The sequence below is a fragment of the Idiotropiscis lumnitzeri genome, chromosome 18, assembly GCF_059441095.1.
Source record: "Idiotropiscis lumnitzeri isolate Australia: NSW breed Sydney's pygmy pipehorse chromosome 18, RoL_Ilum_1.0, whole genome shotgun sequence".
Lineage (NCBI taxonomy): Eukaryota > Metazoa > Chordata > Actinopteri > Syngnathiformes > Syngnathidae > Idiotropiscis > Idiotropiscis lumnitzeri.
This window is the reverse complement of record NC_142408.1, coordinates 13,058,849-13,085,333: the sequence shown is the minus strand read 5'-3', so window position 1 is coordinate 13,085,333 and position 26,485 is coordinate 13,058,849. Positions and strand designations below refer to the sequence as shown.

Sequence of the window (26,485 nt, the reverse complement as noted above, 5' to 3'; positions counted from 1 at the left end):
GTGGTCCGACTGGTTAGCACGATGGCCTCACAATACGGAGGTTGTGGGTTCGATTCCAGCTCCGGCCTTCCTGCGTGGAGTTTGCATGTTCTCCCCGTGCCTGTGTGGGTTTCCTCTGGGTATTCCAGTTTCCTCCCACATTCCAAAAACATGCATGGCAGGTCAATTGAACACTTGAAATTGCCCCTAGGTATGAGTGTGAGTGCGGATGGTTGTTTGTCTCTGTGTGACCTGCAATTGGCTGGCAACCAGTTCAGGGTGTCCCCCGCCTACTGCCCTGAGACAGTTGGGTTAAGCTCCAGCGCCCCCCCCCGCAACCATTGTGAGAAAAAGCAGTATAGATAATGGATGGATGGATGAATTTGATTTGATACAATTTGATTTTCAATTCACGATTCAAAGATTTCACGCAATACCAATTTTACTTTTGTATGGAAAACATTGTCAGGATAACTAATGCTCCAATTAGAACAAACTTCTTGCTGTAACTAGGAGCATTATTAAAAATATTAATATTACATTCAGGATTTAAGACAACAGAGTTCCATTAATCATGTACGTTTTATATCACTTGACCTTATCAAAACAATAAAATGTGCCTTCATGTTTGTTGGTGTGCAGCCTTCACTGCTTCCGCCGTTTTGTTTTGATACACGATTTCCGCATTGCGACAAGATCATTCGTGACACATGAAGACACAGAGGTTTATAGGGACAAAATATCGGTATCGATATTTGGCTATGAAAAAAAAATCGATTCAAATCGATATATTAATTTTTTTCAAACCAGCCCTACAAGCCTCATTCTAGAGGCTGCTGAGCTTCAGTGTTATGAGTTAAACAAGGAAATTTGTCTTTTGCCAACTCTGCCTCTAACAACTAAACGGGGGCGTCAACTGAAATTCAAATAATCAGCTAAAATTTGCTTATGTAAAGTATTTTCTACACCACGCAAGCATGTGTCCACAACAGCCACATTGTAAACACACACTGTACCTGCTGCTAATATCTGCGTTTGTCTTTCTGCACAGCAGGTTAGCCCCTCAGTGTAGTAAACACACAGCAGAAATAGTAACAAAAACTAAATAGATATTTTTGTCTTACGGTCTGGTTTGGTAGTGATCCTCAAAGGGCTGGAGCTTTCTCCTGGTCCAGCGTCATTGTAAGCGATGACTCTGAAGCTATACCTCTCCTCTGGCTTCAGGTTGGAAACCATCAGGTCCAAAGACTCAGGTTCTGACACATTTACTGACCTCTCCCTGTCGCAGAAAAATAATAAAGATAATTTTGTTATTAGACATAGCAAGATAAAATTTCTTCCTCAAATAAGTTTATGTCGTTTCCTGTGCATTTCGGGCGCAGGTAGGTGGCCTTGATTGTCTTGGATGATCTAATACACCCTTTAGCCTGTTGAAAATCACATAATCAATAAACGATTTTGAAATTCCATAACAAGACAGCTACATCATATTTTGGAACAAAGCAGTAATCAAGGCGTACTCTATTCAATCCCCCAGTAACTACAGTTAATCCAACAATTACAGCACCACTGCATTTGCTCAATCCACTAATTACCAAAGCTGAAATGAAGAAAAAAATAAAAGCTGCAAATGAGACCGTTACGGCTACAGGATGACTCAAACTGCACTTCTTGCACTGACTCAAGAAAAAAATGATTTATTCAGCTGATTCACTTGCAAAATTGTGGATCAAAAATACAAGAATGTTTTAAATTAGTAGATTGTTAACACTGAACAGCATTGTAATGACAGCGTAGTGTAAATGACTGCTAACAGTATAAGGAATTAATTTCTCAGATGTCACTGCTGACAAGAAAGTTAAGCGTTCATGTCGGTTGATGACACGTGAAATGAGAATGTGAATATCATCGTGACCAATCTATCTCAGTCAGCTAGCTGTCTGGACAGCACAGTGCTCAAGTCGAGAATCCAATAATACGATGATCTATTTGAAAGATTATTGGGTTGCAAAAGGCAAATAAATTGGAAATAAAAGACCAAAGACGAATAAAACTCTTTCATCATCACTTCATTACCTTCTTTATCTTTGCTTTTAATTTCTGGTGTAGTGCTTTATTTGAAACAAGAGTTGGCCTAGGAGTCACTGCACTAATTAGCCAATTAAACACAGGTGCGTTGAAAGAGCTAAAACAGGTGCATTGGCACACCCATTCAGTGCAGAGACATTGTTGCTGAGTAATTTTAGGTTGTTTCCTGCAGCTGTTACAGTTTTGAATTAGTCAAGTATTTAATTATTTCAAACATTGTGTGATGTTGATGATTTAAAATTTAATGTAATTAATTAAAAAATAACATTATTTGGGCATATTCTAAATGTATTCCGGACATCCTTTCTTTAGATGACACACTTTGTTTAGGTTTAGATGTATTTCAAAAAGCAAAATTACTTAACCTGGAAAAGATTCCCATTTCATTTCTTTAAGGCTCTCATGGTTTGTGTTTGCTCCAGTATTTAGTTTAATCTTTTTCCTTGTGTTTGGTGTGTGTCTCGTGTTAAACCTGATTGTGTTCACCTGTGCTTATCGTCTTACTCCCTAGTGAGAACAATCAGCTCCTCCAACCCTTAGTCTTGTCCAGGTGTTCCCCGTTGTCTCGTTACTTTGTTTGTATTTAGTTCCGTGTTTGCTTTCAGTTCTGGCTGGTCCATTATTGTTGTTTGTGTCTGTTGTCCAAGCCAGTCTCGTTTTCGCAAATTAAATCAAGTCCTTGGTTTCTTAATCCCTGTTAAATTGTACTTTTCTATTTTTTTCCCTTGTTGACCTTTTAATCTTTAATTAAATACAATGTATGTTACTCTTGTGTTGCTTCCCTGCGTTTGTGTCCTCCTTACAAACCTTGACAAAGGCTTTCAACCCTCACAAGTCAAAGCCGCAAAAAATTGAAAAACAAACCAACAAAAGGTTTCATAAAAGTTTGAAAAGCTGAGTTGGCCTCATGTCCTCCATTTTTCTTCCTGTCCATAAAGCTTGGACCAGCACTCGAAAAAGGAAAAGCTTGACAATTAGACAGGATGGTCTGGATTTATTTATTTTTTTTTTTTTCATAAATTCAGTTTTTTCAGGTTTTCCTTTTGTGCGGTGTCTCTTGGCAGGTGATTGTGCTCACCTGTGCTTGTCTAACTTTTGCAAACTTTTTAATTGATGGGACAGTGAGTTCTAAAATTTGACAGAGCAGTAGCAGATGGATGGAGTTTATTGATAACCGCACCTCATCAGAGAAAATAAATACATTTAATTTTAAATGAAATTGAACAAAAGCATTACAACAATATATGTCTTTGAAAAACCACAGTATTTAGAAAATAAAACATGAACAAGGTATATCCATTTCATTTTTTTCAAGCTCGGCGGGCCGGATTAAAACGTTTAACGGGCCGTGTGTGGCCCCCAGACCATAGTTTGCCCACACGTGACCTATAGGCTGCCCTTGTGTCAACCAATCAGTTTCCTTTGCCACTCGTCTTGTCCAGGTGTTACTCGTTGCCTTGTCAATTTGCTTGTATTTAGTTCCCCTTTTTTTTTTACGGTCCTTCATCTCGCCATGTTTTGTTTTCTTCTTTTAAGGCTTGCGTTCAAATTGTGCCAAAACAGATTTGGGGCTTTTCATTGAAAACATTATTATGGACTTCTAAAGTCAAAGCAGCCTATGTCACTAAATAGTAAAGTGTTAATTCACACTTATCTTTGCGCAACAAAAGTAAAAATAAATGACACTGATCAATGCAATATTTAAAGAAGGCTGTTAATTAAATGGATGAAGTTGCCATAAGAGTCTATTTTCATAAATATGCCGGACCGGATGTGTTCATCTTTATAATAATGAGAGTACTTGTGAACAAAAGGGCATGGATGCAATTGCAGGATTTTATTCCCCAAAAATGAATTGCTTTATTAAAGGTTTTGGACGGCTCCTCTTCACGTTCACTATTTTACCGGCAGTACTTGGTAATAAAGGTACAGTTCCAGACAATGTATTTAGGAGTTTACTTTTAAATTAAAGATTTATTTTGATCATAAAAAATGCAGATTACCATTTCTTGATCATAAATCACTTTTTTTTCCTCCCCCCAAAATTAAAATCCTGAAAAATCAAGGGTGGTAGGGCTACGGGGGAAATAGGTGAAAAGCAAAAAGGCTCGAGGACCGGTGTCCTGCATGTTTTCAATTTCTCCGGCTGCAACACACCTGTTTCAAATGAGCAGGCTACTTACCAGGCTTCATTTATTCAGCCTGTTCTCTATTTTTTTATTGTTACAACCTGCCTTCCAAGATAAAATGTTTTTGATTTAATATTTTGTCAAATAAATGACCCACAAAAAATGTGATTTACTCCAGTGCAACATTTTTTTTTCTACCTCATTATGCATTTTTAAGCAAGTTCGACATACTCAGGAGCAACTTGTAGTCCGGAAAATATGTGAGTTTTGTAAATGTAAACTGTAGGCCGAGAGTAGAAAAAAAAAAAGCACTGTCATTATTTAATTTCTTTTGCGAACATGTTTTTTCTATTTTAGTTTTAGTTATTCTGTTAGTTTTCATTAACTATGACAACCTTCACTGTACTGAAATCACTTTGTACTCACCACCTTAAAATATTTATTAAGTCAAACAATGATTAATGGGATACAGAGTAGTACCTCTTATGCCGGACAAGTTACACATTCTGAAAGTTTGACTCATATCTGTGAATATGGCCCCAAAGTCAAAACTCACCAGACCCGGGTTGTTCATTCTGCTGATGTGATTTCAGCACCCACTGTTATCGTCAGTAAAGGACAAAAAAAAAAAAAAAAAAAACACAATCTAAGCCCAACGATAGTCTTGGGTACACATGATCAAAGTGCATAAAAAAAGAAGAAACACGACTCTTACACATGAAATGTCATTATCAGAACTTATTAATGTGAGTACTGAGCGTCAAACGCTAATCGCTAATTGGATGCTGACTTAATATACTCAAATACAGCAGAAGCAGAGGAGAGATAGTGAAAATGTGAACATAAATCTCTAGGTTCCTGAACCCATATTATATTTACAGCTTTGAGCTGCAGCTCAAAGGCAAAGCTGCCAAGCTGAACGTGGCGTTAACCAGTGGATCTTTTTTGAATATAGCATGAAGTAAATTGACCTTTCAAAAGTGAATGTCTAAGGTCAGACCGCAACCTAAAAAGTAACCACTGACTGGCTGTTTGGATTTCTCACTTAAAAGTATGACTATAGTTCAATTGTCACCTCAATGCCGAACAAGTAGAGCAAGAGGAAATATTGTAACGACAGTGACTATATAATGACATTCTAATAAATTAAATGCACCCATTTAAGTAATTAATTTACAAATAAGCTGTTCATATGCATTGTACGATATGCACAAATATATTGCACATTGAATTTTATTTTTATTTTCATGCAATTTGATATCTCATGACAGGTTTGCAACAGGCAGCAAATCTGTAACATCTGTGATGTGTTCTACACATCCCTTCTCCACTTGCTCAGATAGAACAGGTCAAGCATCATGAAATGCACCGAGGTTGTGAATCAGCAGCTGATCATGAATATAATCTTCCCTCGCGAAGACGATGTGAACCATTTGCGCAGTTGAGAGGCCGTTAGCTTCCCATTATTCCGTTACTTCTCTCAGGCCACCTGCCATGTAGTCGTTGATTTGTGAGTCATGTTCCTTGTTTTCTGGAGTGAACATTTAAACTATGAATATTTTGAAGGTCAGTCAGTGTTTGCTTGTTGGTCTTCATCAGTGCTAACCTGATGAATACAGTAAATGGTGTGTTTATTTTTATTTTTTTGCGATAGCCAATCAGATGACAAGTTGGTAACAGTGAGCCTTCTTGCTCAGGGGGCAGCGCTATGCGAAATCAACACACCCGAAAGTTGTAACTGGCGACCATTCGAATAACTAAAATATATTCTTGCTTTTTTAAACCACAATGGCCGAAGGAGGGAAAAGTGTGGATTTAATTGAAGATACACTTGCGAGGCCATTTTTTAGACGGATGTTTCAAGAGAAGCTAGGTTTACATTAATTGTCCAGCCATGGTGTCATAAATGTGGTAATATGAGGGGGATTTATTCAAGTAGGACTAAGTAAGATTTCACTGAAGGCCTACGTGTGAAATGCACGGCCCGCCACCGAATTGTGCTAGTGCCAATAGTTGGCGTTTTCTCCAGCTGTATATAGAAGTATTCATATAAAAATGCTATCTGACCTGGGGCTTTTGGAAATATTCAACAGCTTACATTTTTTTAAAATCAAAATTAATAAGATTAATTAATGCAATGTTTTGCTTTTTCTTTGGTTTATTGTCCATTTTTATTCCAATCACACTATTTTAATGAACAACCAAACACTTGAATATTGATTGGACTTGTCTATGACCATTACAAGTGGGATATGAGTTCAGTATATTATTTTACAATATATTAACATAGGGCGGCATGTTGACCCGACTGGTTAGCACGATGGCCTCACAGTGAGAGACAGCATCGGGCGTGGGTTCAATCCCGGCTCCGGCTTTTCTGTGTGGAGTTTGCATGTTCTCCCCGTGCCTCCGTGGGTTTCCTCCGGGTACTCCGGTTTCCTCCCACATTCCAAAAGCATGCATGGCAGGTTGATTGAACACTCTAAATTGCCCCTAGGTATGAGTGTGAGCATGAATGGTTGTCCGTCTATGTGTGTCCTGCGATTGGCTGGCAACCAATTCATGGTGTTCCCCGCCTACTACCCGACTATAGCTGGGATAGGCTCCAGCAACCCGTGACCCTAGTGAGGAGAAGCGGAACAGATGATGGAAGGATGGATATATTAACATGGGACGCTATTTATAGATGTTTAAATATGTTGTATTAAACAATAAATTGTCCATGTCACAATGAACAGTTTCTCAAATTGATACACATTAACCGAGTATTTAATGGATTGCGCGTTACACTTTGAAACACTTCCGGTTGAGGTCAGCCACGCAAAATTGTGATTGCAGCGCATAATCATGCCAAGTCTCTGACTTGCGAGCTGTGAAGTGTGCATGTTGTGTTTTTTTTTTTTTTTGATTCATATTGTTTTTGATTCACTTGGATTATGCTGCCATGTTGCGTTGCTGACTTTTGTATGAACCGACTGGAGGAAGGCGTGTGCCTGTTTCGGTACTCCAAAGATTAAGTTTTATACCAAAAATAGGGAGACGTAATTGCACCTTCTGGGAGCTGTATCGATCGAAAGCTATTCATAAAAGAGAAAGTAAAAAAGGTAACAACAAAAATCTACTAACACACATTCATAGCCACTAATCATATTTTCAGGAGAAGCCGCAGAGTCGGAAATGAAGATGAACGTGCAGTGTTGACAGGCATGGTTGAGATTTGACGATGAGTACATGCCCTCAGCTGAACCGTCTGACTCCAAGAACTTTGCGAATCAGGACGTCGAGATCACACATCGGTGCACAGATCACAACATACAAATAAAAGTGCTGGACAAACTACTAGTACTAAATTGCACACATGTAGAAGAAATCATTATTATTTGTAGGCATAAAATTTATTCTGCATCATTGGATGCTATGAAAAGGCAATTTAAAAAAATGCTGAAATTGTAGCCATTGTAATCAATCAGTGGTAGTGACCTTATTTCTGACAACATAAAAGAAAAATTTACAGTTTGTTTGTTATGTATTTTAACGGAAGTATAACTGGTCAAATTAGTAACATGATGAATGCATTTGTTCCTGTTCTCTAAATAAACAAAATTATGACAGTTTGATCTTTTTTATAACTGCATACCAACTTTTTATTCCCCCTGTATATTTAAATTAGATCTATTCCAATGATTTCAAGAGAAAGAAATTGACATCGGGTATGCTAAACACGTATGTTGATGATATTACGATCAAGTATGCATTGGAAATAGCTCACTGAATACTGCTTTACTGCTAACGGACTCCTTATTGGGACAGATTCTGGCTCAGAATTAAATATTGACAAACTATAATGTGATGCATATAAAACAGTGACATTTCATGCTCGTTGTAGATTTTTATAATCATGTATGCAGACGGCAAAGTTATATGGAAGTATATACAACACACAACTCTATAAAAATATCCTCCTGCCTACAAGCATAATATAATGCAGTTATGAATAATTAACATTTCTACTACAAAATTATGACACTCTCAATCAATAAAATCTTTATAAAATGGTAAACCTCACTCCTCTCGTCACTACCTTTCAATATAAGCTTGCTTGCAGAAGAACTGAATCGGACTGTAATCATGTCTACATGATCCATCAAATTACAGGGCATGTTTTAATTCAGTTTTCTACATTAAACACTGCTATACCCTTGGCTTTTGAATGCTGAAAGATTCTTTTAATTAACAAACAAAAACAGAGCAACCAATACTTACACACAGATTGTCATCGACATCGTCATAGTCTGAAGACGACCCCATTGGGTCAGTAACGTCACGCAACGAACTGTGTCAAACTCGCCGGGGCGACCAGTGGGCTGACACAGCTCTCGAAAATATCGGGTTTTCGGCAACTTTACATTACATTGTCATCATCAGCATCCTTGGAATTTTTAGATTATTTTGGGGTAAAGCCTACTTAAAAGTAATAATGTTGCAAAAAGAAATATGATTGCACCATTAGTAATAACACTAACAATACTACTACTACTGTAGTAGCGAACAGTGTCAGGTGAAGCGACGGCCCGATGATACGGTTGTGTACCAAACGTCATTTAATAATGTGCGGCAGTTTGTTTCATCCCGGAATTCAAATCGCACAATTTTAAGTGTTTAACTGCGCAGGATCATTGGCTGCAAGTGAGGGGATAGCATAAACAGGGCCTATTTCTACCTGCTTGTTTAAGACTGAGAGCTTCACTGCTAAATTAAAAATAATTTTATAGTGGATATGGCTTTTACATGTATCTGAAACATGGATAATAGGTGGTACATTGTTTAGTTAGTGATTAATGTCTGTATTGGGTTTCGTGCTTTAATCCATTGTGTTTCTGTGGTTAAATGTATTTCATACATATATTAGTGCAGTTACATGGAGACAATGGAGTTAAAATCTGTTCAAGGAGAAAAAAAAGTAAAATTTCCTGTAGTTGTTAATGAGGGTTTGATCATTTTTACATGTTAATCATGAGTGCAGAGGGTGTGGGATTGATCCGGCCTTCCTGTGTGGAGTTTGTATGTTCTCTCCGTGCCTGCGTGGGTTTCTTCCGGGTACTCCGGTTTCCTCCCACATTCCAAAAACATGCATGGTAGGTTAATTGAACACTCTAAATTGTTCCGAGGTGTGAGAGTGAGCGCGCATGTTTGTTCGTCTTTGTGTACCCTGCCATTGGCTGACAACTAGTCCAGGGTGTACCCTACCCGAAGACAGCGAGGGATAGGCGACCCTTGTGAGGAGAAGTGGTTCAAATAATGGACGGATGGATCATGAGGTATTTGACTTTCAGGTCTTTTTTTCTGGGAAAAAAAAGACTGAAAAGAGTGAGAAAAATAAAAAAAAAAAATAAAAGGAAAATAATAACAACGGTCCAGAATCCACATTCGGAATTGGTACACCCCATTCACGCATGGGATAAGCACAGCAAAGAAGAAAACAATTTACAACTACTACTACGAATGATAATAAGTATAGGAAGAAAAAAAGAGTAATAATAAGAAAAATTGTCCTATTCATGACACTTTACACAAAACCAATAACAATCAACAAAAACAGTAAGAAGGCAGTTGAGCGTAAAGTGCCGAATCCATGGTTGCATAACCACAGAGAACTAGTGGAACTGCAAACAAGTTCACAGAGGGAACCATGGAAGACTCAATGAGGGATGGCGAAAAATTTGCTCCATAAACAGAATCCAATCGGCATGCCCGAGGAGCTGCACGGATATTCACAGCAGTGCGGCAAATGACGCCAGAAAAGACCCAGTGCTGGAGGTGGATGGCAACTGCGACTGATGAATGGGAGAAGGGTAAACAGGACTAACCACAGTATGGCAAATGATCAGAGCAAACCTAGAAAGGAGGTAGTAGTCCCGGCCAGGAAGAGTTAACTACACCAAGACAGATGTAAGCCTGTTTGGGTTCCACCAACAAATCCAAATTATCAACACTGAAAAATAAAAAAAAAATTGAAAAATACACACACACACCCACCCCCCCCCCCACACACCCCTACGCGTCAATTTTTTTAACAAGCAATTAAGACTCATCTTGGCCTAATAAACAATGTAGTTCTGTGACGTAGCGCTGACGCTGGAAAAACTCCAACGCCTTATCGGATCTTGCGAGACCGGAAAAAAAACATAAATCACGCGAAATTTAGGACATGCCTGCGCTTGCTGTGCGGAGTTTAGACAGGTTTATAGAACCAAAAGCATCATGGCGAGTGGTAAAAATGACGCAAATTAAATTCTGAACGGCAAGTTTTTTTTAAACTTACCTAATGGTGTCATAAGACCAATGTCATTTGTGTGTATTGCCATCGTGTACTGAACTACCATCACGGCACGTCCAGTTTAAAACACCATTTGATGGCCAAGCACACCGCTGATGCCAATTCTCCAGCCCCTTGTCAAACCCAGGCATCCATGGATAATTTGCGACAGAAACCGATGGATGGATCAACTAAAAAGAGACTCGTCGAAACCATAGCTAAGTGGGTGGCCACTGCGTGTTAGCATGGCAGAGGACGAAGTTCTGTCTGAAATAATTCGCACTGCGTCCAACGACTGCATTTACGAATTGTCCTCGAGATACACCATTGCAACCCGGATTCAAGACTTGCAGGAAGCGGAGAAGGCGGAAGCAGTCACGCTCACCGGACTTCTCTCAGTAACCACAACTACCTCGGTGTGACAGCCCATTATTTTGACCCATTTCATTTGCACTTTGTTGGCATTTTATATTTCTTCTATTACTCCAATTTGATCCCTTAGAAAGGTGGTGAGATGCTGTTTTGCATGACTTTCTTTGTGTGAGTCGAATCCAATGCTTTGTTCTTTCAATATAAAAAAAAGTATTTGCATAAAAACAAAAAAAATCAATTCAAATATATTAAATTCAATAAAATATTGGGACAAAAAAATAAAGGGATTTTTTTTTTACAATGAATAAAATGTGCGATTAACTACGAGCTTATTTTTTTATTTATTTATTTTTTTAAATATGGTCTATAATGATGAAACCAGTTTGAGGGGAGATTAAAAAGATGGTCTCCATCGCCACTTTCCATTGTGACACTGCACTATAACTAGAGGAGAGGCTGAGCACAAGTTTCTATGAGTAATTCAAGTGCATACTAAGTACACGTGCCTACATATCAACCATAGCACTAATATATATATATATATATATATATATATATATATATATTATTATTTTTTATTTTTTTGGGACAATATTATAAAGCCCAAGGCCAGAGTTACATTCATCACATGTGGAGTTAACATGCGTGGCTCGGAAAGTTGTATAATTAATGATTCAGCTTGGCACAGGATAATTATATGTAGCTGGTATAACCTCAGAATTGCACTTGTCAAGATCTTGCTCAGAACTATCGCATCCTTCTCATTAATGCTGAAAAGGTGAAGGAAAAGAGTGGACATGTGGAAGGTTCAAATTAAGGGGTAACACTTTTTTTCATCCAGGTCACAAAAATTAGGAAAATCTTAATTTTCATTGACAATATCATATTCACATTAAAATACATTTTTGATCATCATCAGAATGTATTGATTCAACCTGTCCTTCCATCCACGTCTCCATTTTCCATACTGCTTTCTTTTTATTTTTTACAATTTGTTCATTATTTTTTTTTTAGTAAATAAACATTCCCCATATTCTTTCTCCCTTTCTTTGTTCTCAAACAATTGTGGATTTTATTTTAATTAAGTATAGCATTTACACTCTCTTTCTTTCTTTCTCCCTCGCTTCCTCACTGCTCTCCTCTTTCAAGCAAGTTATTAATACTGACAAACGCATGTGTATCTTCTGCCAAGCTTTTGCAGCTGACAAACCCGCCCGTCTTTTTTCCACCCTGAATATTTACGACTGACAGATTTTGTGATGTTTCACAGTGAAAACTCAAAGGCTCTTCAGTCCACTCTAACGCTCAGATTCCTAAAATGCTGCAGGCTGTTCAGTCCCTCAGGTAACAAAGCTTAAAAGCCTGGATGTGAAAGCATTCAGCTGGAGCTCCAACTGTCAGAGGTTACCATTTAACATCAGCGGGGGACTTGCCAATGTCACCCAGAGGGTTTTTACTAAACGTTCAGAGCTGCTGTGTGCAGCAGAGCAGTAATGAAGGGATATAAGTACCGTCTCTGACAAACCGTTAATATACAACACTTACACTATCAGTTCTTTCTGTCAGCAGCTTTCAGACACACAGGGTTCATACACTTTCAAATGCATAGCACAGTCAACTACTTGTTGGAGCAAGCCAAAGTCATTAAAACCAGAAAGACCTCACAACTTTTCCCACAGTATAGTACTTTACAATTCCCAGGGTACATGAGCCATGCCCAACCACAAATAGTGAAAAAACTCAAGTCTGGACCGGTCCGCGGCATGGAGGTTGGGGGCCAATGATTTAATGGTGAAAAAAAATTAAATATCTACTGTAATGTCAATTAGAGAACATTTGTTGTGCAGACCTCAAAAGTCAAAATTAAATACTCTGTGAAAACAGATGAATAAGATCACTGCTATTATAAATATTTATATTAATACTTGGCACTTGCCTATCAGTCCCCCGCCCTGCGGCCACGACCTCTGTACCGTTCCAGCCTCGACCCCCTGGCCTTATTCATAAAAATTGTTGGCCCCAGACCCCGTTTCGTTGCCTCTGCTTTTAAGAACATAGACGGTTCCAGCCAAACTTCTATGAAAGTGAAATCCATCACCCAAGCACTTGGAAGCAATGAATAATGACTTTGGAGTGACTTCACAAAATATTTAACCACAGTGGTAGCCAGCTGAAGCTCACTGCTAGCTATCTGGTGAGAAGTACGTAACACAGCGCTTGCCTCGACCTCAACTCCCCATGGTAGGTGATGTGAGCGATGCGCATGAGTTGAGCCCAGTGAAGCATCTTGAGACATCTAGATGGTTGATTCTTAGTTTTGTGATGAGGTGCAAAATGCTAATTTTGCCCTGCAAACTGCAAATGCAAAACCGCTTCTTTAGAGCCTATCCATCCGTTCATCCTTCCATCCATCAATACATCTGTCTAAAAACGATACACTTGCTGCAGTATGATCAAAGTGTTAAATCAAAGGTCAACACTGTCAATGCTGGCCCAACATTCTTGGATTTTTCAGTATGCACCACAAATACTTTCCTCGCCCCTGCCTAAACCAGTACCCATGATCTCCAAACCAAGAGACTCAAACCATTGATATAAAACTTTGATTACCGTTTCATTTGCAGACTGCATTTATTTATCGCCCAATTAATTGAAGCTGTTAAGTTCTCCTCATGCATCCCAGCATAGCACAAGGCTCTTTTTATTGCTCTTTTGAACAGAGATGGTGGAAAGTCAGCATTAAAATAGGCCCAGGGGGGAAATCATCTGAGAACCGTATTGATAGCTCTGCTCTTGGCAAATTAAGACAACAGATTTAGTTTTATCAAGGGTAACATAAGCATTATCTTGTTTTCTTTACCTTACTGGGGAAGTAATAGTGTCATGCCTCCAAATCTGTGCTTATATCAGTGCTTCTCAATTATTTTCTGTTACGCCCCCCCTAGCAAGAAGAAAACAATTTGCGGCCCCACCCCACCACCCACTTTCCATCGCAACTATAAATGATACAATTTTTTTTGCAAGACAAACCTACAGTGTAGAGCAGGCGTGGTCAAAGTACGGCCCGGGGGCCACATGAGGCCCGTTAAACGTTTTAATCCGGCCCGCCGAACTTGAAAAAAATTAAATGAATAAACCTTGTTAATGTTTTATTTTCTAAATACTACGGTGTGTCAAAGACATATATTTTTTTGTAATGCTTTTGTTCACTTTCATTTAAAATTAAATGTATTTTTTTCTCCAATGAGGTGAGGTTCCCAAAACACTCCATCCTTCTGCTCCGGGTCCAGTGTCAGGCTCGCCTTGCGACGAGGAGGGGGGAGGACCCAAAAAGCGAGGAAGCAGGGGAAGGTGTAACTTAAAGGGGATTTATTGAATGGCTCAACAGGGACAAACAACGTGGCAGGGTGAAAAATAACAAAGGCCAACTAAACCTGACTAAACTGGCAGAAGGACAAGGAACAAAACGAGACGGGAACGAACTAAGCGGACAGGGACAGAAGACCAGGGCTGAGAGCATGAACATGGCAGGAAACAATCGCGGTCGTGGAAGTCCGTGAAGTGCGGCAATGACCCGACACTGCGTTGTCGGTCTGGGAGGCTTAAATAGTCAGAGTGATCAGGGGAGCAGATGGGAATCAGGTGCGTGATGATTGACGGGAAGCAGGTGTGTGGCTGGCGAGGGCGGGTGCTGAGGAAAACGCCCCCACTCAGCTGACAAAATAAACAGAAAAAGCACATGGCAGGAAGGAGGTAAGAAAATAACAACAAAAACACTGACATGCCCGACACGGGTCATGACATCCGGCCGCTCTGTCAAATTTTAGAACCCATTGTGGCCCACCAATCAAAATGTTTGCCCACCCCTGGCGTAGAGTTAATACTCGCTGTGCACAATAGCCAATGAGAGCGCCACTGCCAACTGCTGGAGTGGATGTGCAATTACACTTCATTGTAGTGCGATGGAAAAAAAAACATGTTCCGCAGGGTCACACGTGCCCCCCTCAGCATTGCACCGCACCCCGCCCCCACACACACACACTATTTGAGAAGCACTGGCTTAGATGGACATTGATTTTGAGGTTATTTTCATTCTGTTAGAGAGTGAAACTGGAAAATTTGCAGTCATAATGGCTTGATGTCAGAGGAAACATCAGTCAGAGGTTACTCATGATGGAACCTGGTTCACAATTCGCCCATTCTGTGTTCAATAGGTCAGGCCTATGTGTGGGCCAATCGTGTTCTTCCACACCAAAATTATCCAATCACGCCTTTATGGAGGTTGCTTTTCTGATGCACAGGCATGCTGGAAAATAAGAGCTTCCCCCCTAACTGTTCTTACAAAGGCCTAGCATTTTTCAACTTGTTCTGGAAGGATGCGTACAAAAGGAAATATGGTGCACTTTTTCCCCAAATTAAATTTTCACCTCCTTAGCAAATCTTTTTTTTTTGTTGAAGCGAGAGAGCTTATCAACTTACAAGAGTTGTCCCCTGACTGTTTGATCTGATTGTTATTCCTCCAAAGGACAGTGACAACTGAAATACTTTATTTGCTGAAAAACTGCGTGAGTCATGGAAAACTGTCGAGGCACAGCTCCACTCATCATCCTATGTAGTACGTTGGATTTCCCACCATACATGTACCACACACGTAACACATGATATCGACAAAATGTTGCTTAAGAATTGAAAATGACACTGAACTAAATCAAACTAAATTATAGATGCAGCATTTTTGTGTTCAAAGTGTTGTGACTTTCCCACTATTCCTATAAAATATTTCCCACAGAACTACACTTTTCTGAAATAATCCATTCAAGAGAGGGGGTGGGATTACGTTACAAAACCGGTCAATATCTGGTGTGATCACAAAGGTCCACTCTAAATCATCCAGTTTGATTGTTTGAGCGCAGGAGAGCAGTTTAGTAAATGAGTCAGTATCTCATGTGACCAACAATTGTTTCATGTAGTGCAAGAAATAATAATTTGCGTCGTCTTGATTAGCCATTCATCTATGACTATCACCATGTTCCAGCATTATAACGCATGGCCCCATGTTGCATAGATCAATACACAATTTCTATAATTCAAAAATGTAGTTCTTGCATGGCCAGCATGCTTTCAGACATGTTACCCAAATGAGCATGTGGGTGGGTGAATACGACAACTCTAGTTCCAGCCAGCAATTTCAACAATAAAGTAAGTGTTAATTTCAGCAAATTTATTAATAAAACGTGCAGTGGCCAGTGTATTGGTGACCCGACACAGCGCTGGAGGTAATGTTGGACACTGGATTTTTTTGTTTGTTTTTTTTTTTTTTTTAATATCCAGAACACTCTGCACTCCAGCCATGACGAGTTGCCGTTCAGTAGTTTCCGTAACAAAATACGGACCATACGTACCATTTAGCAGTTCTGCTAACAGATTTAGACAGATTTCCAAATGATATTTGAGAGAAATGGGATTTTTGTTTACCGAGAAAAGGGCTTGACTTTTTGAGTTCAGCAAAAGAGCAAAAAGTTAATGAACAATGGAAGCAAAAATCAATGTGTTCATATTTTTGTTGGGTGTATATAAAGTCTATGTGTTTATGGGATGCATATTAAAAGTACACAGGCTGGAAGTTACAAATGTAGAATCAAAGATAAACGCAATCAAGACAAATAAAGCAGTCTTACCTTTCAATGCCATCTTGGGAATAATAAACGCCATAAGTCTGTATAGATCCTCCGGTGTCCTCCGGGGGCCGCCAGCTGAGTCGGACAAACCGGCTGGACACTAGGACAGGGACCAGGTCGCGGGGGGCAGAGGGGAGGGCAACGCCTGGGCTGGGGGACACTGGTGGGGGATCAGAGGAGGAGGAGTAAGTCAAAGGGGTGCCAGAAGGAGCAGGCGGAGCAGGAGGTGGGCGGGGAGGAGGAGGTGTGTGGACAGGTCTATACTGAGTGGGTGTGGCTTCTGTGAACAGTTCATCCAGGGTAGAGGGAGGGACGAGATGCAGGGGAGGACGAGGGAGAGGACCACAGCGGGAAATGGAGGAGAGGAGCGGCAAGGAGGTGGCAAAGCAAAGTAAACACAAAAGGATAAAATAATGGATGAGAGGAACAGATCAGGAACATAAAAGACATGGAAGAGACAAGAAGGAAGAAAAAGGAGGAAGAAGAATAATGGTAAAGAAGAACCCAGACAAGAAAAACGAGTCGCAGAGTTTTTTTTGCATACAAACAATAGTTAGAAGATATTCAACAATTTAAAATAAACATACAAACATAGAATTGAATCATCTTTAAAATTGTCACGGGACATCTCCAAAAGCTATAAATGTCTAAAATTTAAAGATTAATGCAAAAGACAAAAATAACATTAACAATCATTGATAGATGTTCATTGCAAATATTTAACATCTGAATCCAGTTTTTAACAGTTCATTTAAACTCGACTTGAATATTTCTCATATCCGATGATACCGTGCTTATCTTTAGCATGCGCACATGCTATGAAATGAATGTAAACGAGTACACACTGGGAACAAACAAGTGACAACACGAAGCAGCATGATTTTATGCATGGCTTGCTATTCACTTCAATGCTGGCAGATATCCATTCCATACCTGATTTTAATCGACATATGGATGTAACCTAATCCCATGTCTTTTTTATTGATCTACGCCATCTTTTTGCATTTCTGAACTAAATTTAAAAAAATCCCAGTTGTGTCACTTGACTCTTGTAGTGCAAATCAGACCATATACGATTGAGACTTAATTCAGATCTGACCTGTTTCCATATTTTGCTTCTTTTTACGCTCATTACAATGGTTTGACACGTGTGATTTCACCTATTTGTAGATGTTTTAATAATTACTATTTATTCATTACTCATTTATTTATTTATGTAATTTCACATATTGTGCAGCCAAACCCCATTTTTCATGGAAAACGTTTAATGGTGATATATCATCGCGTAGTACTTCAATTTTTGGAGAAGAACGAGACTGCAAGATTGTCCGCACCATCAAAATCACTCTTCTGAAGCAGATTTTCCTATACGCTAATGTATTATGCACTTCTCTGATTTTCTGGAATCTATGCTTAAAAAAAAAAGCAAGTATTACCTGCAGATTCATTTTTTATGTTCATTCATCCATCCATAATCTGTACCGCTTCTCCTCACTAGGGCCGCGGGGGATGCTGGAGCCTATCCCAGCTGTCTTCGGGAAGTAGGCAGCGGACACTCTGAACTAGTTGCCAGCCAATTGCAGACACACAGAGACGAACTACCATCCACAGTCACACTCATACCTAGGGACAATTTAGAGTCTACAATCAACCTGCTACGCATGTTTTTGGAATGTGGGAGGAAACCGGATTACCCGGTGGAAACCCATGAAGGCACGGAGAGAACATGCAAACTCCACACAGGAAGGCCGGAGCCGTGCTGCCTTTATGTTCATTCAGTTTTTATTTTTTTATTCGGTGTTAATACTCGAACCCACATAAGAAAAGGAAGATATGACATGTCCTTTTTGAGCTGCTTGCCTATGGCGACACTAAGGAGGGTCAAATTCGTCAGCGCAGTTTGTGTGTGAATGACAAGAAAAACTACAAATTTTCAAATGTGATACACTGATAGCACAGACATAGAAGAATTGAAAAAGGAAACCTTATGAAAATCTGTTGAAAAATGTGCATGTTAAGACCCATTTTAAATGTCCACACATTGCCTTTGATGGGTCGGTCAACAGCTGGCATATCCAGTGTGCAATCGGAAAATCAATCCAACACCATAACGTGACTCTGAGTATAAATACACTTCGAGGGGCACTCTGCTGCACGCTGAACGTTCAGAAAGTGAGAGTGTTGTAGGAACATGCCATTCGGTTAATCCGAGTGCCACAAGATATGACTGGCCAAATGTGCTTTTGCCACTCCGACCGGGGACATGAAGGCGAAATAATAATGTGCAAGGAAGATTGTGATGAGTGTTGTGGGCTGAGGGAAAATGTAATCGAAAAATTCGCTATAGTAATCATTGTGACAGGCCGACTCAGAACGTAATTACATCACAATCCGCATCATTTTCTCTAAAAACTAATTGTGGTGGGAATCCAAATGCAAGTTTTATAGTAATGTTACCTTGTTGTGTTTTCATGCTGGTTGTGCTGGTGGTGTGCAAGTGACATCGGCAATTGGAGACTTCCTTGCACCCGCGATCGTGCGCCTGTGTGAGACCCCCCCTACCAGCAATAATGACGGTTTAGTAGTGATTTATTTATATAATTATAACTTCCCCAACGCACCTCTGCAGAGCGCCAAATTTCTCAGCCTGTGCTTCGATAACCACCTGCGTTTGTAATTAGACATGCTTTTTATGAGCATAAAATCTAGTCTACCTTTTGTAACCAAATTTGGAGACGCGCTGGAGGGCGATGGAGTAATGACAAGTAGCCCATTTCACAAACGTGCATTACTCCGCCACAAAAATGACAACGCGCCCATTTGTATGCCGAGCGCAGACTACTTTCTGTTACTAAATTGCCGGATAAGTTGGGGACAAAACAATTCAGTGCTCCGGAACACCCAGAGAGGTGCAACACGGCCCCAAAATTGGTAGACAACAATTGAGCTGTCACGTAAATTTTGTGCCCATTTTTACGCTGAGCACACGGTCCACAGTCTACCAAAATGGGAAGTTGGTGGCTGCAAGCGGTGTCGGACAACGCATGTGACTGCTTGGGAGGCAACCCCGAGACATGACAACGCAAGCTGGATGGTAAGGCCCTAAATTTGTTATACTAACACCTTTTGTTTCAACGGCCTGAAGCTAATTTTTGATATTAGCCGTGCTGTTATCCGACAGCCGGGGAGGGAAGATGGGGCGTGTGGTCCAGGGCCGCCTGCTGGCAGCCGCCGTCTGTCTCCTGAGAGTTGCGACGACTTTAGTTTTGCTAAATTTCCAAAATATAACTAGTCAGGGTTCATGTGCACATTCTTACACTGGTCCGCTTAAGCCTGTGTAAGGTGAGAAGAGTTGGGCACAGTATTTTGGATTTTGCATAGAGAGCATGTTTGATGTCAATATATGCAATCAAACTATTGTGCAGAACACTTTTATACTTTCACAGATTGAAGTGGGCAAGAGTAGTAATGTGCATTTACATTTTGGTGGCCTCCTCACAAGTGAGTATCCAGTCACAAGACGCCTTCATCCCCTTCAACGTAAGGCCTGCGAGAAGGCTCACTGTAACCAACTCATGAGCTGACTGGCTATCGCAACTGTCTGTCAACTGTAAAAGCCCCCTCACTCACACTCAACAGATGCCCGCACAATTGTATCTGAAGTCCTCGGACGAATAGTATGTGCCACTGGTACTATGAAATCTGCCTGGCAGCACAAGAGAGCTGAATTCTGACTGGATAACCTAAAAATACAACACTAGGATATATATAGGTATTTTTTATATGTTTTATTTTATATTATATTAACTTCTATTATAAATCGAATCATAATTTCTTGATTATGTTGGGCCAGCAGAGAAGGCCTTGGAAGGCCTTGCCCGCCCACCACTGCCCTATTCTCTTTTCCTGCATGGTGTAAGGAAGATGGGGATTTGCCCTCAATTATTTGGGAGCCTATTAGTTGGTGCTCATGTCAGCACAAAGAAGGTAAATATCATAATGAAAGTTGCAATTAAACACGTATATTTGTCTGTAACTGAAACCAATGACGTCTCCATCTATCTACCTATCTATTTATCTATCTATGACTTTCAATTATCTTATTTTTCATAGGTGCCCTTTGACACTCTGGAGACCAAACCGCATTCTACTTCATGTCCATAGCCAATTGGGAAAGGCTCCATCTTGCCCGTGACCCTAATGAGGACAAGCAGTACAGAAAATGGATGGATGGATAATTGTGTGGGGAAAAACAACACACACGCGCAAACCAAATGAAGCAGTTGAAGATAAAAGTGACATTAAACATCCCAGGGACTGCAAATCTTTTCTGCATCATTAACTGATTGAAATCCAATTTGCTACTAGCTTGAAAATGTTGCTTAATTTCATCTGAACATGACACTTCAATGCAACAGGATGAGGACACCAAGACTGTAATAGAAGAGAAGGAAAGAAAAAGTGATGAAAGTGACAGGAAAAAGGTAATATGGGAGAAAAGCTGTTTGGGATGATAAGACATAGGTAAAAAAAAAAAAAGACATTAATTTCAAAATAGCTTGATAAAAGGACAAAACAAGAAAAGACGGGAAAGAGTAAGTTGTGATCAGTGAAAATGAACGTTAACACCACACCTCGTGTTACTGTGAGAGGACACTGCAGGGTGTGAAAGGTGGATTTGTTCCTGCTCGGCGAACCGGCCACAAAGCCAAGGAGGCTCTGAGTAGCAAGCAAAGTGCCTCGTCCAGGAATGGATGAGTAAGTAAAATAAGAGTCAGACACAAGAGTGTGGAAAAAAAAGTCGCAATGAATGTTAACACAACACTGCAGTCCATCTGAATATAAACAAGACAAACACACACATGCACACAAACAAGATCCTGCTTTCCCATCAGTATGTTGACTTTCTACAAGCTACTCTGCATTTATATTGTTTCTGCTGCCTGAGTGAGATTTAGGGGAGTTTGCTTTCCATTGGGGGGTTCAGGATACCAAAATGTGTTACATTGTTTTAATTTTTCGTTATTTAAGAAAAACAATCAATGCAGTGAATAGATACAACATTCGCAAAAAATAAAAACAAAGCAGAACTGAATACGATAATAAAAATTGGATTCCCAAAACATTGTGAAGCTCAGCTGGAGAATGTTTGTGTTGTGACTACATGTGGTCTAGTGTTTTTTTATTTTATTTTTTAAATTTTTTTTTATATATAAAGAAACTAAGAAATTCTGTGATTATAGCAACTGCATACATAAACAATTTGATCCTCATGATGATTTTTCACATTGAAATAAGGTCCACTTATTTCTAACATACTGCATTACATATTTCACTTCAATGATTCACTTTCCATCAGCCTATCCATTTTTCTAAATCAGTTATTGAGATATTTACGTATTCTGAAGAACATATTGATTTTAATGTAAAATCTAAGTGCTTCTCAATTCATACTACTCAAAAGAAGTATCATTTGCTCATCTGGTGTTGGTTCTCTTTGTTAAGCTCTCTTTATGCAGAAGAGGCTGCTGCGCTTGTTCACTCTCCAACTTCACCCTGCTTCAAAATTCATACTTCTCTTTTTCTGCCTGCACTCAATTTCAGGGCTCATTTCAGCCAGCTGCCGTTAAAAGCCAACACACAAATGCACACACGCACGCACACGCACACATACCTAAATTCTGGTTAAATTCCGCTAACATATTTATTCCCGTAAATCTCCACCACTGTGGGTGACTGAACACCATCTCAGTGTGCGTGTGTGCGTGTGCATGTGCGTGTGTGTGAAAGTGCGTTTATATGTGTGTGTAGATGAAAGTTAAATGGATGTAAAATGAAAACGATTTCATCGCCTGGAGGTTGTTGGTCTGCACTTGTACATACGATTTTTTTCTTCCTTCCAGGATTCCTTTCCTTTGTTTGATGGTTTTTTTTTTTTGGTTTTTTTTTTTAAACAGAAGAATTAAAACTCAAAAAATAATGAAGAAAAGAATGGCCCTTCCTTTGTTTTTGATATGTGATTTAGAATAATTACAAGGTTATAGTTACTGTTGGAAGGCATTCAAAAAGTGTATAATTTTAGCTATTAAAATACAACAAAAACAAAAACAACTGAGAAAAAAAAACGTATATACCAGGGTTATTTAGAGATTTTTTTTTAAATATTAAAATAAAAGTTTTGTAATAATAGCACAGCTCAGCAGCAAATGGCTACGCGTCACATCAGTGTCACAATACCATCAACATGGAAAATGACTTTCTGAAATGTAAAATTTTCTCAGAATAAGTTTCTATTGTTTTAAATTATAAGATGAATTTAAGTTGAATTTACTACACTATGTTTTGATGATTCTAAATGTAGGTACACTGAAAAGTCTAATCCCTCAAACCCATCCCCTTTCTTCTTTTTGAATTATCTTTCCTGTGAATATTTTCCGGCCACTGATGGTGTCGAGTGACATTTACTTGACTGGCGCATGCCGTGCGGGTTCTATTGCCCGCTCGGTGACGTTGTGAATATGATTATGAATGGTTGTCTGACCCCATGTGCCACGTAATTGACAGGTGACTAATTTAGGATGTCGTCTGTCTTTTGCACAAAGTTTGCTATGATAGGCTCTAGCTCCTTGCCGTGAACAGGATAAGTAATAAAGAGAATAGATGGATGGCGTGCTGCAAGCTTTTGTTCATTGACCCAAGCAAAAGATGTTTTGGTCTGTGTGGCAGTAATTTTCCATAAAAGCTCTGGGCTTCATTGACAATGTCAGCGTCATAATTCCTGGCAAGCATCACGCCATTGTGCATCGGGACCCCTGATGCTATGACTCTGAAAGCAAGAATTGGAGGCTGCATCTTCAACCAGGGAAGCATCATCACCCTGTAATGATCCAAGCTCTCAGTGCACCGAATATCTTCATGTGTTCGAACTATTTTTTTGGTTTGGGTAGGTCGGTCGATAAAGTCGTCGGGCTTGACATGCATGATGATGACTATATGACAAGGCATTTAACAATTGAGTTCATTTGCAGGCATTTACATCCAGATTTGAGTAACATATCCTTTGTTTCGATCGATCCTGTTTTTCATGCGAGCGTAAGTATTGGAACACATGACTGACCAGTGTTTTTTGTGGCCCAGGTGTGTCCTATTATATTATTTATTCAAATAATGCTGACTGTCTAAAATCCATGCATCATTTGTTTCATTCAAATTCAATTGGCAATCACCAAATTCATTATATTGGTAAATTATTTTAAATCTAACACTTAAAAAGGAAACGCCGGTTGCTTTGTCATTTTTTTTGTCTCAGCTCATAAATAAATAACACAGGACTTGGGTTGAATTTAGGATTTAATTGGTGATGTTTACGTGAGTGGAAGTTTGAACTCATGAGGCTAAGATAGCTTGTAAGCCGGCACCCCAGTCAGTCTGAGCCACAACCACAATCCATCAAATGATCAATCAACCATATTACATCAAGGACAAACGTGGTTGAAACGTTATTGCAATCGTTGAATGCATTTTATCTCATACGGAAACCACTGCTGCAGTCAGAACCAGTTTGTGAACATTTTTCCGTCTGCTCGGTCCATTTACACCATTCCGAATGTACTGATTGTGTTCAGACACACCCCACACACAGAACCACGAAAAAGTCTTAACACCCCTCGAACCTTTTCACATTTTGCCAACTTCCAACAACAAATGATATATGGTTTTCGAAATTTTGCCCAAACAAAAATGTGGAGAAAAAAAAAACTAGTGTGCATTTGGATTGAGCCCCCTTGTGTCAATCTAGACATTGACATTTTTGTCTATTTTTCTTTGCAAAACAGCTCAAGCTTAGCTCAATTGGACGGAGAGCGTTTCTGAACAGCAATTCTCAAGTCTTGCCGGAAAAGCTCAATGAGATTGAAGTCAGAACTTTGACTGGGCCATTCTAACCGCATGAATATTCTTAGAGCTTAACACCATTTCCATTGCAGCTCTGGCTTTATGCTTAAGGTCATAATCTTGCTGGAAGATAAATCTCTTTTTACAGCCTCTGACAGGTTTTCTTCCAGGATTACTCTGCATTTAGCTCCATTCATCTTCCCATCAACTGTGATCAGCTTCCCTATTCTTGCTGCAGAAAAACGACCCCACAGGATGATGTTGCCACCACCTTTTTTTTTTACAATGGGGATGCTCTGTTGAGGGTGATATTTGTTTTTGCATCACACTTTGTTTTTAGTCCAAATAATTCACCATTGATCTAATACCTGTACAGTGCTTCTCAATAATTACTAGATACCCTCCATCCCCAGAAAAAAGAAAACATTTTCCCAACCGCACACAATTTCTTTATGGCCTTTATTTGTTCTTCTTTTGTATAACTAGCTACAAGGTGAAATTTAGCACCAATATTTTAACACTAGAACAATTCAGGGAGAACCGTAATGTTAGTCCCGGTTCCATGAGCCTCTTGTTTATCAACGTCGAACCCAGGGGTGGACAAACTTTTTGATTGTTGGGCCACATTGTGTTCTAACATTTAACAGAGTGGCCGGACCAGGAGCAGATGGATGGAGTGTTTTCGTAACCTCCCCTCATTGGAGAAAAAAAATACATTTAATTTTAAAGTTTTTAAATTTAAGTGAACAAAAGCATTACAACAAAATATCTGTCTTTGACACACCACACATTATTTAGAAAATAAAACATTAACAAGGTTCATTCATTTAATTTATTTTTTAGTTCGGCGGGCCGGATTAAAACGTTTAAGGGGCCGCATGTGGCCACGGGGCCGTAGTCTGCCCACGCCTAGTCTAACCCTATTCCCAGGTCACACGTACCGCCTCTGTCCCACCCCCTATTTGAGAAGGGCTGGTCTTGTATAATCAAAACACCTTCTTTCACATATTTCCCTACATGGCAAACGTGACTTCTTAGGGCAGGCCGTTCTTTCAAGAATGTCTTTCATCTTGTCACTCCGCCATGAAGGCTAGATTTGTGGAGTGTTCAATTTACAGTTGTCAGACTTCACCACCTGAGCTGTAGTTGTCTGCAGACTGCTTCTCTTACCAGTGTGTACCTTTTGCTTCATCTTTCAATTGATGTTAACAGTCATGCTTTGGTGGGTTGGTCTTGTGCCATGCTTTTCCATTTTGGAGGATGACTTGAATGGTACTCCTTGAGATCTTGGGTAAGACTTTATCGCTGACCTAGCTTGTGAGTTTCTTGGTCTTGATGATGTTTTTCACTCGTGTTCTCGAACAAACTATTGACGCTTTCACAGAACACTTACTGAGAACAAATTCCACACGAGTTGATTATTCACTAATAATGTGACTTCCGAAGGCAGTTGATAGCATTGCATTGTATTTAGGGGTATCAGGGCACAGGGGGATAAATACAATTGCACACCACACTTCAGATTTCAGATTTATATTGGCTTCAAACTTGGAACCCCTATATCATTCATGTTCCACTTCACAATTATTTTCTGCTTTTTGTTGGTCAATAACATAAAATCTCAACAAATTATAATCAATATTGTGAGTATAAGGTTACAAAACAAGAAAGAGTTTAAGGGATATCGATACTTTTTCAAGGAAGTGTACACACAGCTCAACCATGTATTGTTGCACAATGTTGGAAAGACGAATCAAAGAAATGGCCCAAAATGGGCGCGTCGGGTTAATTTTGCCGGACCGTCTTTCATCATCACTCACCTCCCTTCCCTCATCGTCAGTCCATCATTATTTCAAGCTGACCAAATCGTTATTTAAACGGTGCTTGCGTCATTACTTAATTCCAGTTCATCACCGCTATATTAGGACGGATAGCCAGTCCATCACTCCGTGATCGTTATTTGAACCAACAGCCAATCGGCATCGAGAACGTCCTAATTACGACGTTACACGGACAAATAGAGTAAAAGA

At 39.6% G+C, this 26,485-nt stretch overlaps 1 protein-coding gene across 3 annotated transcripts in view; it reads right to left on the bottom strand.

The window, feature by feature from the left end:
* dcc (DCC netrin 1 receptor) overlaps nucleotides 1-26,485 on the bottom strand; it is a 321,689-nt gene that overhangs the window by 132,839 nt on the left and 162,365 nt on the right. For 2 of the 3 annotated variants that reach the window (XM_088281223.1, XM_088281224.1), the window contains exons 8-9: nucleotides 16,563-16,842; nucleotides 1,104-1,258 (exon numbers count right to left, since the gene is read on the bottom strand). In XM_088281223.1, coding sequence (XP_088137349.1) covers nucleotides 1,104-1,258; nucleotides 16,563-16,842 — 435 coding nt within the window. The remainder of the gene's footprint in view (nucleotides 1-1,103; nucleotides 1,259-16,562; nucleotides 16,843-26,485) is intronic. The other variant, XM_088281225.1, reaches the window with a different exon arrangement.